Here is an 18,743-nt window from a genome sequence, read left to right on the forward strand (position 1 = left end):
AGAATCGAGTAATACTATAATAAATTGTTGTAATTGTTAAGTGTATAATAAGAAATTAAAATTTTTGATGGGATCGTCTGAATGAACATTTATCATAAAAATCAGCTACTTGAATTTAATCATCTAGCCTCCTTTGCATTTGCTAATGTTTTATATTAAAAGAGTTGAAAATATATCATCTAAATGTTTCGTCCATACAAAATATGCTATCAAACACTTATACATATATATATGAAACATTAAACCTGACTGATAGATGATTTTTCTTGTTACAGGTTTAAAAATAATTGATTAAATCAACGAAACTATTTATTGTCTCTGAATACTTGTATAAAAATTTTTGCAATGTCATTAGAAACTATCACGTATATTCATTCATTCATTTAAAAAAAAAAGAATGTTATTGTATATTCAATGAGCATTGTTATTTTAACTGCTTTTTTTAAACAAGTGCTAAGCATTCATTATAATGATCTTTGATTGACAAGGAAATTTATTAATATATTTTCTACCTAAAATAAATTATAAATAAATATATTTAGATTGATTCTACCTAAATTCAACAGAATTTTGAGATTCTTGGCCGGTATAAAATACCTGGAACTTCAATTTTGAGTATTATTTATATAAAATTATTTTGATAAAATATCTAGATTAATATTAAATAAGATTTATTCCTTTTTTTTTACTAATTTAACTAGTCCACCGAGCTGCATGAATATGAATATAATAGGAAACTTGTATCATTATCATTCACTTATGTTACACATTTGTTGGAGTTATATAAAATGTAAGATAATTCTAAGCTGAGTGACACTGACATGAAAATTGTGCAGGTTGCAAGGTTAACATTTAATTGATATCCTGTACTTATTTCACAAGATGTAAGATGTCTTTTGGATCACACAATTTCACTCTTCGTGCCAATGTTAAAGATCTTATATAAACTTCCAGAATTGTTTCTCAACGTATTTTGATAAGAAATAAGTACGATTGGAAAATCTCGCGCAAAACGTACCCTGTATAAATTAATTTCTAAGACTATATCAAGAGGTCACTGTCAAGATGATTGCAACCACACCAAGCGTAGCACCTGTCATTATAAGACATCTCCAAATCGCTCCACTTATCTCTTCAGCCACAGGATATTCTATACACAGTTGCTCCTAAGAAAATACAGTACATGCACACATTAATGTAACAAAGATCTGAATGCATTCAGAACACAACCTTCACATACAAGTACTTCATTTTCAAAAACACGGCACTTACCCATCCCCCGTATACTTTGATAAAATCCGCAACTTTTTCGCCAATGAATCTCGAGACGTAAAGCGGTAATTTTTTCTTCAAGGCGTGCATCCGTCTGTCCCGTGCCCACAGAGCGAGTCTGCCCGTGAATGCATACAGACAAATAATCCTCGCCCAAGTAACTACGCCGTGCAGGAACAATTCGTCGGCAACACCCATGAACGCTTCGTAAGCCGTGTCCGGCATAACGTTCAGACGATTTACCATACTCGCGAAGAGGATACTGTGCTTGTTCAACATCTGATACACATTGTGTCTCATACTGCGGGAAACTGGATTCTGAGATATCAGATATATGTCCTCCTTCAGTAGATACCGTATCACATCGTTCGCTAACCGTTCTGCAGTCAGTTCTATGGAGTTTTCGCAGGATCTATACCGCGAGGACGAGACCAGCTGCGGGAAAAGGTGCTGCAGTCGAATCTGAAAGTGTCTCTTTTTCGTTATTTCAAGCACAGTTGGTCACATTCAGCATTTTAAAACAAACGACCATACACATGAGAAACGCGGGATAGTAATTGGACGATTAACGGTGCTTCGCTCTCATTACTCGGAACAGCCGAACAGCACAATGTTCTCGCATGTACGTTGACTTATAACGTTGAGCCAAATTTAGGGTTAGATCACCAAATTTCGAAATTATCAATCTCTGTCGCGGATAGTGCAAAATGTGGAACATCGCAGAATCGAATCTCGCAAATTCCAGCGGTCTGACGTAAATCAAGTTATATTCAGACCGAGGTTGTTACCGAATAAGCAAAACACAACGAAAGATGGAATTTCGTAGTCGGAACCTTTACGAGCACGTGCAGAAAAGATGAAATTCGAGCGTACAGCCGGTTGAAAACGGACACGGATTAAATGAAAGTTTCGTTGGACGACTTCGGCGAACAAGACTGATTAAACGAAAGTATCGATAAGCGTGTAGTTACCTGGCAAACTTCGATAAAAGACATAGCGGTATGCGCAGTGCCGATAGCATATCGACATAGAGGGCCGTTATCGCCGGCAATCGGTGTCCCCCCGCCTCCGTTACAATCGTGCGGGATCACAGTGTGAGCGCTTCCGTCGGCGCAGTCGTCGTCGTTAGGGACTCGCTGGCTCGGCGAATTCTTGTTACCGGGGGGATCGCATTCCAGGATGCCGCCCACTCTGGAATGCGGTTCCCCCCGCACTGACGCACCCTGCCCCTCTCTGTCCGCGAGGATCTCATTGTTTGATGGTGCAACGTCGTCGCCGGCCATCCTCGTGCACGCACTCTGATCTCTTTGAGACACCGGTATGTGTCTGAACCACTCTCACCAGAGAGAGAGAGAGAGAGAGATAGAGATAGAGAGGGACAGCAGATTAGTCGCAAGCACTAATCGCGATTTTTTGAAAATGGTACCACGTTTTACGGCTTTTTTTTTTTCTTTTTAAAACATGGTAGACGATGTGTTGGAGAGTGAAGCGGTGAACTGACGCTCGAAGCGATTAACGAGCGCTGCACACGAAAAACTTCGGCTCGCCTGCCAGACGACGTAACGCTCTCTACTTTCCCGCGGCCATTTCCGAAGCCGAACCTTTAACCGCCTCCCACTCCTCTGTCTGCTTATCCCTACCCCGTGGCTCACGTTTCCCACCACAGTCCACTACCAGCCCGTTCCCTTCCATCAGTGTATACGCTGGACATTCTATAGAATGTTACAAAATACGGTGGTCCAATGACCAAAGGACGGAGCAACAATTTCACGTACGTGTTGTGAAATATTTAAAAATTTCACACACCATTATGTCATGTTCCTGTTTCCGGAACATCTTCGTGACGCTTTTCACCAACGCGGATATTCTGATGTCGTGTTTTTATTAATACAAAATAAATCTTTAGTTTATAGCAAATTCGTTGTAGTAATTGGAAGTGGAGCAAAATTGGATAATACTGGCGCGTCAAATTCAAGTTTTAAGGAACTCGATACTCAGTCTAATAGTATCAGTGTTAGATTCGTTTCTCAACGAACGAATCTTAATTTAATCTTAACAACAGATTGAGATTCTATTCATATTTTGGACAGTCATTTATTTTGATTCATGGATCTTAAGATCATGAGGAGATATATAGAGTAAGTGAGATGAAAAGAAGGTTCTGATGAACCAAACCAGGAATAATAATTACAGATCTTTATGAATTTCTACAAATTCATTTATCATAAACTTATCATAGCACAAATTCGAAAACAACGTTTGCAATCGTCTATGCATTTTAATTTCACGACATAGTTTTCAAGCCAGTTGAATGCCTTGCACGTATTTTGGATCGCCCTGTATACTAACACAGGTTACTTGAATGGTGCACACAACGGTACAGGCATCTATGGATCATTCACGTTTTCTCCCCACCATTGACCATCGATGTATCCCAGCACGCGGTCCACCACTGTCGTACACTGCTCCACACGATCTCATCGCACACCTACGTCGAACGTGGCATGCATTTTGCAAGTGTGTTGGTGACTCAACTATCTCCTCTGTATTTCCTCTCTCGTCTCTGCCCTCTGTTCACCTTTCTCTCTTTACTCTCCTTCTCAGCGAGGCGCCGTCGATAACCTCCTTCCCCACGAAAGAGTGCTCTCGCGCACGTGCACGGTCACAAGCGCGAATACCTGTGTGCGCTCTGAGAATCGAACGAACGGAATTTTCGACGGAACGCGGAGTTCGCCTGGTATCGGCCACCGTTCCCAGCCGTATTCTCGCCGCTGCATTATTCACAGAGAATGTTTGCACAGAGATTAAACCACTGTAATCGGATATACGATACACCGAAGTTATGTTTGGGATTAATTTCTTATTATTCCTCTATCAAGCTTATTCTGTATACGTGATATACAATTATGTATGATAATAAGTATTGTTACAGTTGCTTCATCGGTCGGTGCAATCAATCGTAAGAACGAAGAAGAATATATAATTACTACTTTTTCCCCCTCTTGGATAATTTGAATTATTGGAACGATTCAAGGAATGTTTGGGAGGAATTTTTATCTTTTTAACAGTGGTATTCAATGCACTGTAAAATAAAATATGCTAATTTGAGAGTAATAATAACGATATTTAATGAAAATTGTGTATAGGTTTTGAGAAATTGCAATACTTATGGCGGTCCCGTCAATGTACTCGGTGAAAGCCACGTCACGATTGCTAACCCAAAGGTGACGTAGAGATTGTCGGGGATGACGATAGTATTCCAGTCATTGGTAGTTTCCCATTTCATTGATGCCGTGTTCCTGCCATTATAACTTCCTGCTGTACAGTTGCATGGTTCGCCATTCATGTTGTTTGTTTATCTTTTATTAAATTCTCGGCGGAATCACGTTTTACAAGAATTATCTATCGTTAACTTAAAAAAAGATCATCTTTGTCAAAATTTTATTTTTTTTTTAAATATTTTAATTGCACATTTGCATACTAAATATAAATCTTTACTTGTTGTACAAACAAAAACTTGTAAAGAAGAAATTTGGAAGATGAATTAAAAAGATGTACATACCTTTTTTTTTGCAGGAAAATACCATTCATTTACACGAAATTTAATTACCTGGAGTTAATTAATTAATAGTCATTAAAAAAAATTTTACACACAAATTCCATAGTTATCAGTAAGTAGTAAGATGTACATCTAGATTCGAAACTAAAAAGCAATAGAAAATGTATTAAAAGGGAATGTTTCATGTTGTAATGTTAAAAGCTTCATTAATAGTAAGTATATAATGTTAAATAATTATTATTTTTTAAGATGTTACTTAAAAATAAAAAATTTTCTAATCATTTTTCCAAATTTTCGAGCTAATACTCTTGCGGTTACGTAACTACGTAATATCGCTTGGACAATATATTTCTCGGTAGAGTAAAAAAAGGTACAAAACGATGTATGGGAGGAAGACGACATCGCAAAGTCTTGGCGAGGAGGTTCACATGTAACGAATACGATTGGTATTCGCAATGATGTAGAATGTAGTGGTAGCCACGGTGTATTTCCAAGAAGGAATTATTATGTTGAAACTGGTCGGCGTGTACGCCGGCTGACTCTGATCGGCGGCGCGCGACCGTGCCCGCTCTTTTCTGCCTGTGCAACCTTCAAAGGCCACAGAATGCGTCGATGAATGAAGTAGGAAAGTTGCAGAGTGCCCAGCCGACCGGATGTGTATACTAGGTGGTCAAGAAAATGAGAGCTACTACGTCATTCGGCGACGAACTAGTTTTGCGTCCCCTCTCAGTGATTCGAGTCGCTGCTAGACGCTCTGTCGACAATTATCAGTCGCTCTTTTTACATCTACTCCATTTCAACCCATTTTTAACCATTCTCTGTTTTCCAATCGTCATCTATCATCACATTCCTTTTTTTTTTTTTAAATTTTTGACATATACGAAAGATAGATACGGCTTACGACTTATCGTAAATTTCCTCTTCTAATTCTTCACGTGCTACAATTTGAGAGAGAAATTTGATGTTAGTTAAAAGTCGAATAAAATAATGGTATATATTTACGTAATGTGAATACCAGAATTTCAAGTAGTTCTGATGAAAGTTGTTCTTTAATGTACAGTAAACGCGAAAAGTAGGTTTATATTTTCCTTTTGTAATCCGTAATCATCACGGATAATTGTCTACGAAATTAGAAATGTCTGCCGATAGAAGTTGTTACAAGCCATGTGACAAACGATTTCTCTTGACCAAACCTTGCACGTAGTTTATTGACGTTGTCTGTGCATTATTCGATGCGGTTTACCTTTCTATACCAAATGTGGATAATCACACACGTAAAACATTAATGCTTGGCAGCCGGACATGGATAAATTGACGATATGAGTCACGTGTAAATGACATCTAATTGGGTCATTATCTCACAGTTGCTTCTTAAAGTGGCAAGAGACGCAATAAGAAGCTTTCTGGATTGGCAGCGTTTCGCGCGACGAATTCCTTAAGAAAAATTCAAACGTATCACGTTCTGGCATTCCACACCGTTTTATTCGTTTAATTTCCACTTCTGGTTTGTGGGGGAAGTATATTACGATAATGATTTACAAGCAAGAGATAAAATATTCTGGAAAATCGTAAAAATTAATTTAAGGAATTCATTATCGAAACAATTTTCTAAAATCTAATTCTAGTTAAATTTTCGCTACGAATTGTTCGAGCAATCTGATGCTAAATTAGACAGTTTGAAAAATTTATAATGTACCTATATATTATTTGATTTCTTAAACTTTCGCCACGAATCTTCCAAACGTAATCTGATATTGTTCCATTTTCTCGTTTGCTTCATGGATAAGAGGTGGCATGCATATCGTTTGTCTCTCTCTCGATAACCTATCTGATCTCGAATTACCTTAGATTGGTAACAATTGTGCTTTATCCTTCTCTAGTCTATTAAAATGTCAACCAGCCGCTGACAAACATATCAACCAGCACGACATCCGTCAAGACGACCCACGTGTCTTGACAGTGATCCGCACAGCCACGATTGAAAATATCGTTTCATATTGTTTTCTCGCAGCGAACTGGACCGTGGGAATACATGTGAGTGAGAGGCACACAGTATTTCAGGGGAACTCGTGGCAACCGGCTCTCGGTAGCTTTTCTTACCATCATTCATGATACTATGGTACGGCAATAGGATGATTGCCTGACGGCCGATGCCTAAAGTGGATAAAGTCTTCTATAGTAATTTAACTCGAACAGGGCACAGGGGTGTGTTAGATAACCAGCCTTTTACATTTTACTATCACTGAGCTGATCTAACGATCAGCCGTGTTTATCTTCTACGTCCAAAATATGTTACTCACCTTTACTTTGATTAGTTATCCCTTCCATGTTCGCTAAAGATGGAGGTTAGGTTTGTTCTCGTATATTTTCAATGAAAAGCATTACTTTCTGTAAATCTCTTCAACGAATTGATCATTGAATTTCCTATTTTATCTTTTAAATGATGATCTTATACAATTTATTAATGAAGATTTGTATTCATTGGAATATAATAAAGAATCTTAGTCCAGAAATTTGCGACTGAGTTCTTTTTGGACAGTTTTGAAAGATGTGTTTCATTACTATTTGTGGAAAAATTATTTCACAATTGTTGATCAATTGGTGATTGGCAATCCTAAACATGGTAATGGTCTGTGAAAAACTTCGATTTTGTATTGAGATTATAATAAAATTGGAAGCAATCTTTTTGAGTTTAGACTTATTGTTAGTAAACACCTACTTACCACACCTTATCATTCATAAATAAATGGTGCAGATCCATTCAAGTACTATGAGCACTATAATAAGCACATGCAAAATCGAATCAAACAGGTTTGGGCCAGCACATACAATTCGAATATTTCGCTATAATAAGATAACACACACTTATTGTTGGTCTGTAAAAACTCTTCCATCGTTCAGAAGCCACTAAGTGGTTCCTTATATGGACTGTTTTTTCAAAGTCCAAATTCGCGCTTCCTAATTAATTCTAAATTTTAATTACTAAATTCATTTTTCTTTTATTTGCATTGTTCATGAGATATTTCATTCAAAATTTCTTGAACGGATTATTGTTAAATTTTTAAATAGCATTATTCTGTAAAAATTTTTTTTACCACAAATATACGCAAAAAATTCTTGTAAGATGCATACCATACATGTTTCATCAAAGTGATTGACCCATGTTTTTGAACCTGATTGGAATTAGTATATCGGTTGGATCATTTGGTGACCTCTTTCTTTCATGTAATTACTTTCAGTGTACGCATGCAACATTGAATAATTACAACGATACATCCAAGCTTGAGTAATTAAGGAATTCTACGCTTAAGAAAATTGAAGAATCAACGTTACGATCGTTTCGCGTAATGTTTCGCTAATTTGATCCTCGGATGTAATTTCATTCGTTTGTTTCATTGATCTCTATCAAGAAGACAATGTCCTATAAAAAGGGAACGTAATTGTTATCATCTGCAAAACGAGTAATATACTAAATAAATCGATACAATTATAATACTCACTGTACTCAAATTTATGATTTCTTATTTTTAATTGTAAATGGCTATATTCTTCTTAATTTCAGGTCAAACAACGAGGGTATAAAATTGAAAATTTAAGGAGGACAACTGGTAAAATTTAAGAAATCTGCTAACGAATATTATTAAATCTACGCAACTTTCCAGATAAATAACACAAATCTACACGAAGAATACGAATCGTAGAAATATTACGAATTTACGTAATATGAATCTCACCTTTGTTTACGATAAAAATGGACGCACCTGCGCCTCTTTCCGTTGCGTTCCTAAAGATTCGTCGCGTCGATCGAAATCGAATTCCGAGGGTGCGAGGGATGCTCTTCCGGTCCAGTGCGTGAATTTATTTATCCAGCGGCAAGTTCGCGCTTGGCTAGTTATCCTTAACCGTGAGTTTTATTACTTCCGTGAAGCTGTCAATGGTCGTCTATTATCCCCCTTCGCGTGAGGTACACCTTTTTTCTAGTGCTGTGCAAGGTGGCAGGGAGGGGGGTAGGGGCCGCCTGATTTCGCGGTCCCGTGCGACGTCCCTGAGTTGGCAGTTGTACTAACAGATTGACAGACGTACTCGCCGCGAACTGACCCCTTCGTAGTGATTTAGTTATCTCTCCATTGACGCTTCGCCGAATCCTTCGCGACTTCGATCGTAATAAAAGAGAAAACAAAAAGAAAAAGGAAGAAGAAGAAGAAGAAGAAACAGAAAACACAAGTGCTATCGGGAGTGTTGTATCAAAAGGTAACGCGAATTCTACGCTGAATGAGCTTCTGCCGGTTTGGAATCGTCTCGAGACGAGATATTATGATTAGGTGAGTAACTATGACAGTTTCAATCTTTGGTTTCGCGTTTCAAATAGTCGTTGGACATCCCTTTTTTTTAGTGATTTTCGTTCTAGTGATAAATCTCTCGGAAAAGAGCGTTTATTAGGGAATCCATGCCATGAATTACGCATATAAACTAATTATTCAAACGATATTTCAAACATAGCACTATGCATAATAGTTATCTTAATGTAACTAATATTTAGAGCATGAAAACGTATTGTAACGTTTTAAGTCTATGATTACATGTAAATATTACTGTAGGACCACCTGTCGATATGCGATTTATCTCGATAGTGGCATCCATAACCTAATTTCGATCAAACTAATCAGATCGATAAATACATATATATATACATAAATATTATATGAAAATTAATGACAATAAATTTTTTAACAGTTTGATAACAATGTTCAGTATAATTAATAAGACGACGAAACATTACATTAGTATAAGTTACAATTGGTAAATGTGATTTCGCATTATCGTGTAATTAGGTTAAAGTACGAGACTCAAATTAAAATTGAAAAATACGGCCGTGGTTGTACATCAATTTGTAACTTTGTTATTGGCTTGATCTCGTTAAATCCATTACTTAATTCAAACTTCCTTATTGCTTTAACTAAAGATTCGCTACGTTTTCGTGAGGTGCGTTTCATTCACGCGCCAGGTTAAATTAAATGAACTGACGTAAGTAGTATTTCGTGCGATTCCTAGCTGTGTTGCAAAGTGTTTAATAGGGGACGAGAGAAAAAGAGAGAGATCAAATGAATTCATCGCGAAATCAGCTTACTGTGCTCGATAATAAGTCTAGTGGATTTCAAGCGGAAATAGATCATACTGGTCATTCGTGACACGTATGAACACAGAGCAGATGCAACGATATAACGTTTTATACACAGAAAAAATTCGAATGATATTTTACTTATTAGTGATGCTGTTCCGTCACTTCTACTAAATTTTTGACAAATTGATTTTATTAGAATTGATAGCGGTGTATTTTTTTTTATTCTTTCATATTGGTGATAAGGACGGGAGTTTATTTTGTATAAATAACTCGATGTCGCGAAATTTTCTAAATTAATAATTTTGAACGATGTTGAGAACATTTGTAAAAGGTGAAAGTTAATGAAATGAAATTTAATATTTTGATCATCGTTAAATTTAATCGTACCTCAGATATGTCCTTTTGAAACGTGTGTATTGTTTAAAATTGCATATTGATAAAACCAAGTAATTTTCAATTCGATTCCACAAGAGAGACAATTAATATTTAAAAAAAAAAATATCGCGTTCAATTTTTCTCCTATGCAAAATTTAGATCAACTGTGTAAGTTACATAATAATATTAACGAGTCCGAGTTAGCGGTTGAGTAACGCATTAGGTAATTAACGCCCGGAACATCGTTGCTAGAACGATGCTTTTTCATGCGAAACATCGTAATTTTCCGACATCTGAGTTTGATTTACGCGTTCCAACGAGCCGATAGAAAAAAAAATTTACTCAACGTCATTGCCACATATTGATATCATCATCATCATAAATTTCAAGTTTGTGATAAGTTGCAGAGGATCTGTCAGGACGTAGCATAAAAAGGAACAAAGAGTTTTGTTAAATATTAATATTTATCAAATATTAAATATCAGTATTAAATTTCCGAATTTAAATTTGAAAAATTAATTGGGTACTTAGTGCTTTGTTCTATGCACATAAAGATAAGAAAACAACTTTTTTCCTAAATGGTTATTATTGTATAATATTTCTGAAGTGGGAGGAAAAGTCAAATTTTTTTGTTTTAAAGTAGTTTATTTCCACTTTAAACTAATTTTTGAAAATACAAAGGAATTGTGCAATCCTAATGGACTGAAAAAGCGCACGTTTTGCTTGCTAGTTTTCGAGACGGTTTGATAAACATAGATAACAGCGCATTATTATCATACAGTGACGTGAAAAGATGATTACAATCGCAATTTTTTTTTTTGAATAGATTGTAGCAACGTTGATTAATGACGATGTTTATAATATCAATTTACTGGAAAATGTAAATAAATCGGAATGAAAGATTACAAAATCTACCACGAGTACACTAAAATGTAAAAAAAAAAAGGATTCTCCTCGTTAAATGGCGAATATAATTATGCAATAATAATAACGATATCTTTATTACAGGTTTTATTGTTAGGTTTTATAAATCTATTTAATCCAAACGCTGAATCCTCTTCAAATTGTTGTTGCATATTCGTCAAATTAAAATTAGTTTCTATGATTAGAAGTTAAACAGATAAAGTAACATTCTTCATTAGAACGCAAATTTTGTTGGTACAGATAATATTGTTAAGTATTGTTCTTCAAGTCTCTTGTCATTTCGACGATTTGTGTCGTCTATTTTTACGTGATGATAAATTATGTTTACGGTTTCGCAAATTTTGCTTTAAAGGAGCAAGAAACGATCAAACGATCCATCCTAATTAAAGCTAAATAAATACATTCTTGCTCAGAGGTTTGAAGGACCATTTTTACTATAGAGATGAAATTAATTCTTTCGTATCAATTTTTTTAAGAAACTTTTTAAGTAACTATAAGTATCATTTCTAACCGTAATTAAAACTGAGTAAATATAATTAATAGTTAAATATCATTACCATGTTAAAACATTTATATTTATTCAGAGAAATGATTACTTCTTCTGAAATCTCAGCATAAACTCTAAACTTTTGAACGAGAGTGTAATAGAGCGTAGGTTCGTATAGTGCAGCAAGCATTCATTTTCCTTTAGGTTGAAATGCAAATGTTTCAATTTCACAATGAAATCGACTTTCTCGATCACATTTGTTGCTATTTAAATGAGGATGCCATTGCTAACGAGTCACGTTAGCATACTACGTTCCAGGTTGCTAAATGCAAGAAAAACTCTAAAACGCTGTGTTTTGCAAAAGAAATAAATCCTTCTTATTAGGAATAATTCTTATGCAATTATCATCAATTACAATTCCATTAACAATATCAGTTCAACCATGCAAGACGAAGGCAATCAGATTTCGACTTGTAAAATTTCAAAGTTCAAACAATCGAGTTCCAAATGTTTATACATTACAAAATCAGTTCATTAACAACTTCACTAGCAATAGCTTAATTGTGATAACCCCGATTGTAGACTGTGTACAATTTCTATAAACTAAAAGTTGCAAAAGTGGATAAAATGCACTTGACACGCAGAAACATATAAAATATAAAATAATAAATAAATAATATAAAATAATATAAAATATTCAAAATACAACTCAACGCAGAAAATGTGTGAAATATCCTATTTAATATTATTTAATACGGAACGATCTCGTCCAAGATTAGCGTACCGAGATTCTGGAGCACGGGATTCTGCCAATTCTGGTGCACGCGATAAGAGTTTAACGCGACGTGGAAACGCATCTTTCCTCGGTGCCGCCAAAATGACGCTCGCTCAGCTTCCCATTCAGCTCGCAGCATCCACCCACGCAATCACGGCTGCAACCGTGCAGTACGTGACGCGTGATCCGCAAGATTTTTACGCTGCTTGCCGGTTGATTGCCCCCGGAGCACGTTGATGACGTCAAGTAAGCTCGGTGACTCACTACGAGTAACCCCGTAGTGTGTGTACACTACGCCGGACACGCATGATCGGTGGACGCGCGTAATCCGCCGCGTTACTTTCAACTGTCTGCATGTTCACCTGAACACGCGTTCGATCGCATTCGCGTTTCATACAATTCACCAGGCTCTCTCCCTCTACACGCCTATTTCCGACAATTTAATCTGCTATCCGATAGAACAGATTCCGGCGGGCACGTTTACACATCGAAGTTAGGCGAAAAATGTGACAGAATCAAGTTCTGTTAGTAGTTTTCAACTCCCGGGTAGTATCGAAGCAACAGATGATTGATTGATTGATTGTCAAGTGATGTAGGTTGAAAATTGAGAGTGAAAAGTCAGAGTAGCTTAGGCTAGTTTAATGGGAAACGTGTTTTCATTCTAAATCGTTCGATTGTTGGGATTTTGGTTTGGTATTTGAGCTGTCTCGATTCTACCCGCGTACGTTTTGATTCTAGCTGTGTTTGCAAATGAACAATTATTCAAATAGAGATATTGTTCGATAACATTGTCGTTTAAAGGCCATAGTCCGGAAAAATATTGATCACTTCGATCGAGACGCCATTGTTCCACTCACGATCAGTGAGCAGTTAACGAAATTTGCTTTTAGTCACCTCGTTTGCCATCAACCATCGAATGAAAGATTTCCTTTTTAAAACGAGAAACAGTTTAGATACAAGGAAAGAAAAGGAGGCGACAATTAGTTAGATTTTGTAAATGACGCAATGATAATTTTTACGAATTCAAACGGAGAAATGAAGTTTAAATAAAGTTGAATAAAGTTTCGCTTTATCATCGATTATCTTGTATAATATTTCTCCCTCGCGTCTCGAAGCTTTTCCATTAAATTCGCGAAGGAAACGAGGATTGCGAAACACAGAGGACAATTCTTCAGATTTAGTTTTCTATCTATACATCGGCTCGTGTCTTGGAAAGACATGGCGCTGCGAGTGAAACAGAAATGAATAGAGACAATCATTGCGCGGCGAGACAATCGATTACATGATAGTCGTATATCATTGCGTATATTAATTCCGTTGCGTTGTAAGACAATGCATACATATTCTCTCCTCGCGTATCTCGCGAGCCGCCTTTAATTTGCCCGCAAAAGTACTCGACGAATATCACGAGGATGCTGCTAAGACGTGCGAGATTACGTATTGTAAATATTGTGTAATGGAAATTTAGATCTTGGCACTCGGATAGAAATACGAGTTGAGCAAGTTGGACAGAAGCAAGAGACGAGATAATTATTCGCGATAATAAATAATTTTCACATGTTTCTAGGTTTGAATCTTGACAATTCTCGAAGGAGATACGAAAATCAGTTTTGAAAAAGAAAACGAGTTCAAGATATTGCCAAAGTAGATGTAACGAGACCAAGATGTGAATTATTGTATGATTTTCTCTCACGAAGTTAAAACTATTTAAAATATTGACAATTTTTCTTCTTCTTCTTTTTTTTTTTTGTTATTTATTCAGTTATTCGCAAGACTTGAAAATCTGGTTCCACTTTGGCGCTTGTTAAGCCACCGTAAGATTTACTACAAACAGTATTTCCATTATCACGTTTGACGCGTTGACGCGCCATCTTTTTCTTCAAATTGGTAAACCCGCATGACTGATATTCCTGCTGCGCAATCGGGGATTCTCGTTCAATTTTGACTCTCCTCTCACCGAGAACATTGATTTATACGAGCCACCAATTTGTCCTCTGTCGTACAGAACAAACGATCATCCGTCCAAATTGCTCTCCTTCGTCGAAAATATTCAAACACGTTCTCTCATTCTGAAAATCCATTAGTCATTAAAAATTTAATGCAACCTGCGTGACATTTTTGTCTTTTAATGAAAGGTTCGATTAATTCTAAAAGATGTTTGAAGATTTTTAATTCTTTGGATTTTAATTTGTATAGAATCAATGTTACGGTAAGACCGGATTTTTTGTGATTCTCAAACGAAGAATCACTGTTGAATCAATTAACTGTGATTTCTATTTTCGAATTTCTATTTCGATTTTCTATTTTCAGTTGCAAGCTGGTTGAGTCAATTTTCAGATAAATGTTAAAACAGGGAACCTTGAACACAATCCAAATTAATTACACATTAATCAGTAGGAATTTTTTCAGATAAATGTTAAAACAGAGAACCTTGAACACATTCCAAATTAATTACACATTAATCAGTAGGAATTTTTTTATCATTTTGTCGACGATACGATTAGGTAAAAGTTGAGAAAAACAGAATATTATGGTATATTTTTTTTTATTTTCGTTAGAATCAATTCGATTTATGATCTGTTGATTTATCGCGTGATTCACGGCGCTTCGACGAAAATTTTCTTCTGTCGTCGGGATCAGTTGCTAGCGAAACTGCTAGAAGTGCAAGTTCAGAAAAGTATAATAAATCAGTCCGACTGTGTTTGTCCAGATTTATCGTTGTACAACGAGGAGACGGCACGAAAGAATTCGAAACTGTCTACGCGAAGCGTTCGCGAATTAATCAAGATGATCGATTAACTCCCTTTCAAACGCCACACGTACGCGACAGTCTTGTATATTGTAAGAAACTTGTAGCAAAATTTTATTGGAAAATTTATCCAGTAAATAGTACAGGCGGGACTCGAGTTTGTATTACAGAGATTAGATAAGGATTTTCGTGCGTTTTGTAGAAAATCTGTACAATGAAAATTCAAATAGTTGAATGAATATCCGTGAAATTTCAAGATGCAAACATACTAAAGATCCTTCGTTCTTTGATGCGTAAAATTAATAATTAACAAATGCACAATGAATCTCAAATATTGCAGCGTTCGATGTAACGAATAAATCTTTGCTTAGGTTCTATGTCTCTGACAAGAATAATAATCTTAGATAGATCTGATTTCGAGTGAATGTTAAGTTTCGTTTGCTCGACCAGCGGAGAATCCTCGTTTTGATCAAACGTGTCGGCAATAACGCAAAACAACTGGGAGAACTGATTTAAATGAATTGAACGTCTCGATTGATCCTCGTTCGAGCTCGAACCAACTGTTCGAGCTTGATCGCACGTGCGATTAAAGCTTCCGTTTCGAATTCTCCGACGAGTCGTCAACACTCTACAATAATTCTCGCGAACAGTTTCACTTATCGAAAACAAAGGATTTCTTATTTTAGATTCAGCATATTGCGAGCATACAACCTTTGTCAAATTGTCAGTCATTGTAAATCGAGTTTCTGATAAACTGGACTGTGGATATGCGTAAGACAGGTGGAGAATTATTTCATCTAAGCAGAAAGTAGACACGTTATTTACTAGTTACTATATAATAATAATAATATTTTTCTATTCTAATTATTCTTATAATATTTTTATAATATCTTTCTATTATGTAATATTATAATATAATATAATATAATATATTATAATTATTCTATATGCAATATTATATTATAATATAATACAATATAATTATTCTATTATAATATTTTATATATAATATTCTATTATATATATTATATTCTTTCTGTTATTATAATATTCTATCATATATAATATTCTTTCTGTTATTATAATATTTTATATATAATATTCTATTATATATATTATATTCTTTCTGTTATTATAATATTCTATCATATATAATATTCTTTCTGTTATTATAATATTTTATATATAATATTCTATTATATATATTATATTCTTTTGTTATTTTCCTTATTCTAATTATTCTTATCTACTGGACATTATACAGAGAGTATACTGCGCTCTGTGATTGCGAATAGTTTTTACGTAGATGTTTCTTCATTTTTGCACTTTCAAATTTTACACACGAAACATCCACAATTTACGTAATTGATCACCTAATAATACTCATCACCTACTTTTACATATTAAATATCGAACGTATTATGGTAGACAAGTTACATGCATCACGTATGTAAATATCGTCACATTTTTGCACTTTATAAATTACCAATAGGCAGTAGCCTAACAATACTATCTCTCAGTACTGTCAACGTAAGACTCTTCTTCCTATCTGCTAATAATCCGTTACTGACAATTAAGACAGTAAAAATAAAAAAGGAGCGCTTTCTTGTCGTATGTTCGTCGGGAATCGTTTGCACGAGCTTATGTAACAAGCGTGTTGTCGTTAGTCACGAATTTCTTCGGCCCCATGCGCTACCACGCTTCCTTCGAACCAAAGAAGAGAAAACGTCGCGACGAGATGCACCAATCTTCTAAATGTCGATTTATCGAACAACTGCATCCTGGTTTTCGATGCATCGCGAAAACTTGGTTCTTTTTTCCCCGATGTCTCTCGGTTCGATTCGTTGTTCGACTCCTCTGCGTGTGGATAGATTCCATGAAGCAAGAGTGGGGGATATTGGTGCCTCGTGGCCTCCCCTATATAAGGTTTGCGCCGTTCCATTGCCTCTCGGTTGTTCCCCAATTCGGGCAACTTCTCCGAGACTTGGCAAACCGCACACTGTAAGTCCTATCATTTTTCTTTTTCTTTTCTCTCTTTCTCTCTTTCTCTCTCTCTCTCTCGTTTGGTTAAGGTAAACTTAACGTTGAATCAAACATCAGATACTGCTGTCAAGCTTCGAAAAGAAGAAACTTCTCTTCTTTATGTTATGTTACTCCACGAGACACGCACTTTTAGCTAATCGCAACGTAGAAGTTTAACTTACGTTTCAGACGAGGGGAGAGTGACAAAGTAAAGTATTCAATACCGATAAGATAATTAATGTCAGTGTGTCATTCGACTCGTGCGACTCGTTCAGGGTTTTCCTTTCCTTTTTTTTTTTTTCTTTTTTTCTTCTCAAAACGAAGGTGTTAAGAATCATCCGAAGGTTATTTCCATTGTGTCCCTGGCAGTTTTTGCAACGCAATTTGGAAAATTTGCCGAGTGATCTTCTTTTCTTTTCTCCTAAAAAGCTAGTTAACAGCCAAAAAGTTAAGTTCAGGCATACTTTGAATCTATACGCTGCAGATTTTCACGCGTTTGCGGGAAATTTGAATTTGGAGAAGAATATAATTTATATTCCTGGTTCTTGTTCATCACAAAATTCACATCTGGAACATTTTAGTACCCTTGTCATATAGTTTCTATGTTCGAAGTTCGTGTTCGTATTAAAATAATAATTTAACGAATCTCTGTATGACAAAGACACAGCGTTTGCACGAGAATCTGCAGCACCGTTGCAAAAGTTGCATGAAACGAAAAGGAGAAATTATATTATATATCAGTCGGCGGACAATTTACATTCGGCATATTTTTATTGAGATCGATTATCACTGATCACGAATCGATTAAGACGTGGCGGAGAATATTATGCTTATACACACGCACACGCACACACACACACACACGCACACGCACACGCACACGCACAAGAACACACGCAACACAGTTGGAAAACGATATACTATACGTTTTGTTATACTATATCTTTTAACGTTGTTAATATCTTTGTGTTTTCTGTTTCGCATAAGTGGCACAATTGGGTTCTTCGATTCTATTGCGTTATTTTGAGAGATGATGGCGAGAAGGAATGAACCGTCTTCTTTCTTGTTTGCCAGATCGAGCTTAGAGAACGTTCAATAGAAGCAGAGGACGCAGTCAGTTCATGATCGTCTATGCTCCTGTTACTTTATCGATGTACACATTGTACCGAATCTTCACGAATTAAAGATCATTTTTATGGTGATGCTCCACGTTTTCGTCTCTGTGTTTTTTTCATTCACCCGATTTCCATAATTCATGCAATATGGAAAACGAATCGAGGTCCGTCGGGATTTGATCACTCTGCGCGACACTAAACGGTCAATCAAACCGTTCGGTATAAAGATTTTTCTACCGTGTATTTCCAAAAAAAAAAAAAAAAAAAAAAAAGTGACTTTTAAATGGTTTTAAAACGCTTCCATTTTGATAACAGGTACACGCAACACTACTTGAAACCATTT

At 35.9% G+C, this 18,743-nt stretch overlaps 2 protein-coding genes and 1 long non-coding RNA gene across 4 annotated transcripts in view; 1 reads left to right on the top strand and 2 right to left on the bottom strand.

The window, feature by feature from the left end:
* Positions 1–475: 475 nt before the first annotated feature.
* LOC122538049 lies at positions 476–2,888 on the bottom strand. The gene is made up of 3 exons (XM_043671782.1): positions 2,244–2,888; positions 1,273–1,734; positions 476–1,166 (listed from the first exon to the last, which is right to left on the bottom strand). Exons 1-3 carry the CDS (start codon positions 2,553–2,555, stop codon positions 1,047–1,049), a joined length of 894 nt encoding a protein of 297 aa, XP_043527717.1. The 5' UTR covers positions 2,556–2,888; the 3' UTR covers positions 476–1,046.
* A 2,202-nt stretch (positions 2,889–5,090) lies between these two features.
* LOC122537942 lies at positions 5,091–7,772 on the bottom strand. Its single transcript, XR_006308741.1, has 4 exons — positions 7,132–7,772; positions 6,528–6,985; positions 5,847–6,389; positions 5,091–5,769 (listed from the first exon to the last, which is right to left on the bottom strand). It is a non-coding gene; the product is annotated as an uncharacterized LOC122537942 (long non-coding RNA).
* A 1,236-nt stretch (positions 7,773–9,008) lies between these two features.
* LOC122537883 (synaptic vesicle glycoprotein 2B) overlaps positions 9,009–18,743 on the top strand; it is a 26,639-nt gene continuing 16,904 nt past the window's right edge. Inside the window, exon 1 of one of the 2 annotated variants that reach the window (XM_043671525.1) lies at positions 9,009–9,153. The gene's annotated coding sequence lies outside the window, so the exon portion shown is untranslated. Of the gene's footprint in view, positions 9,154–17,135; positions 17,265–18,743 lie in introns of those variants that run through there. The other variant, XM_043671515.1, reaches the window with a different exon arrangement.

Source organism: Frieseomelitta varia, unplaced genomic scaffold, assembly GCF_011392965.1.
Source record: "Frieseomelitta varia isolate USP_RPSP 00005682 unplaced genomic scaffold, Fvar_1.2 scaffold_163, whole genome shotgun sequence".
NCBI lineage: Eukaryota > Metazoa > Arthropoda > Insecta > Hymenoptera > Apidae > Frieseomelitta > Frieseomelitta varia.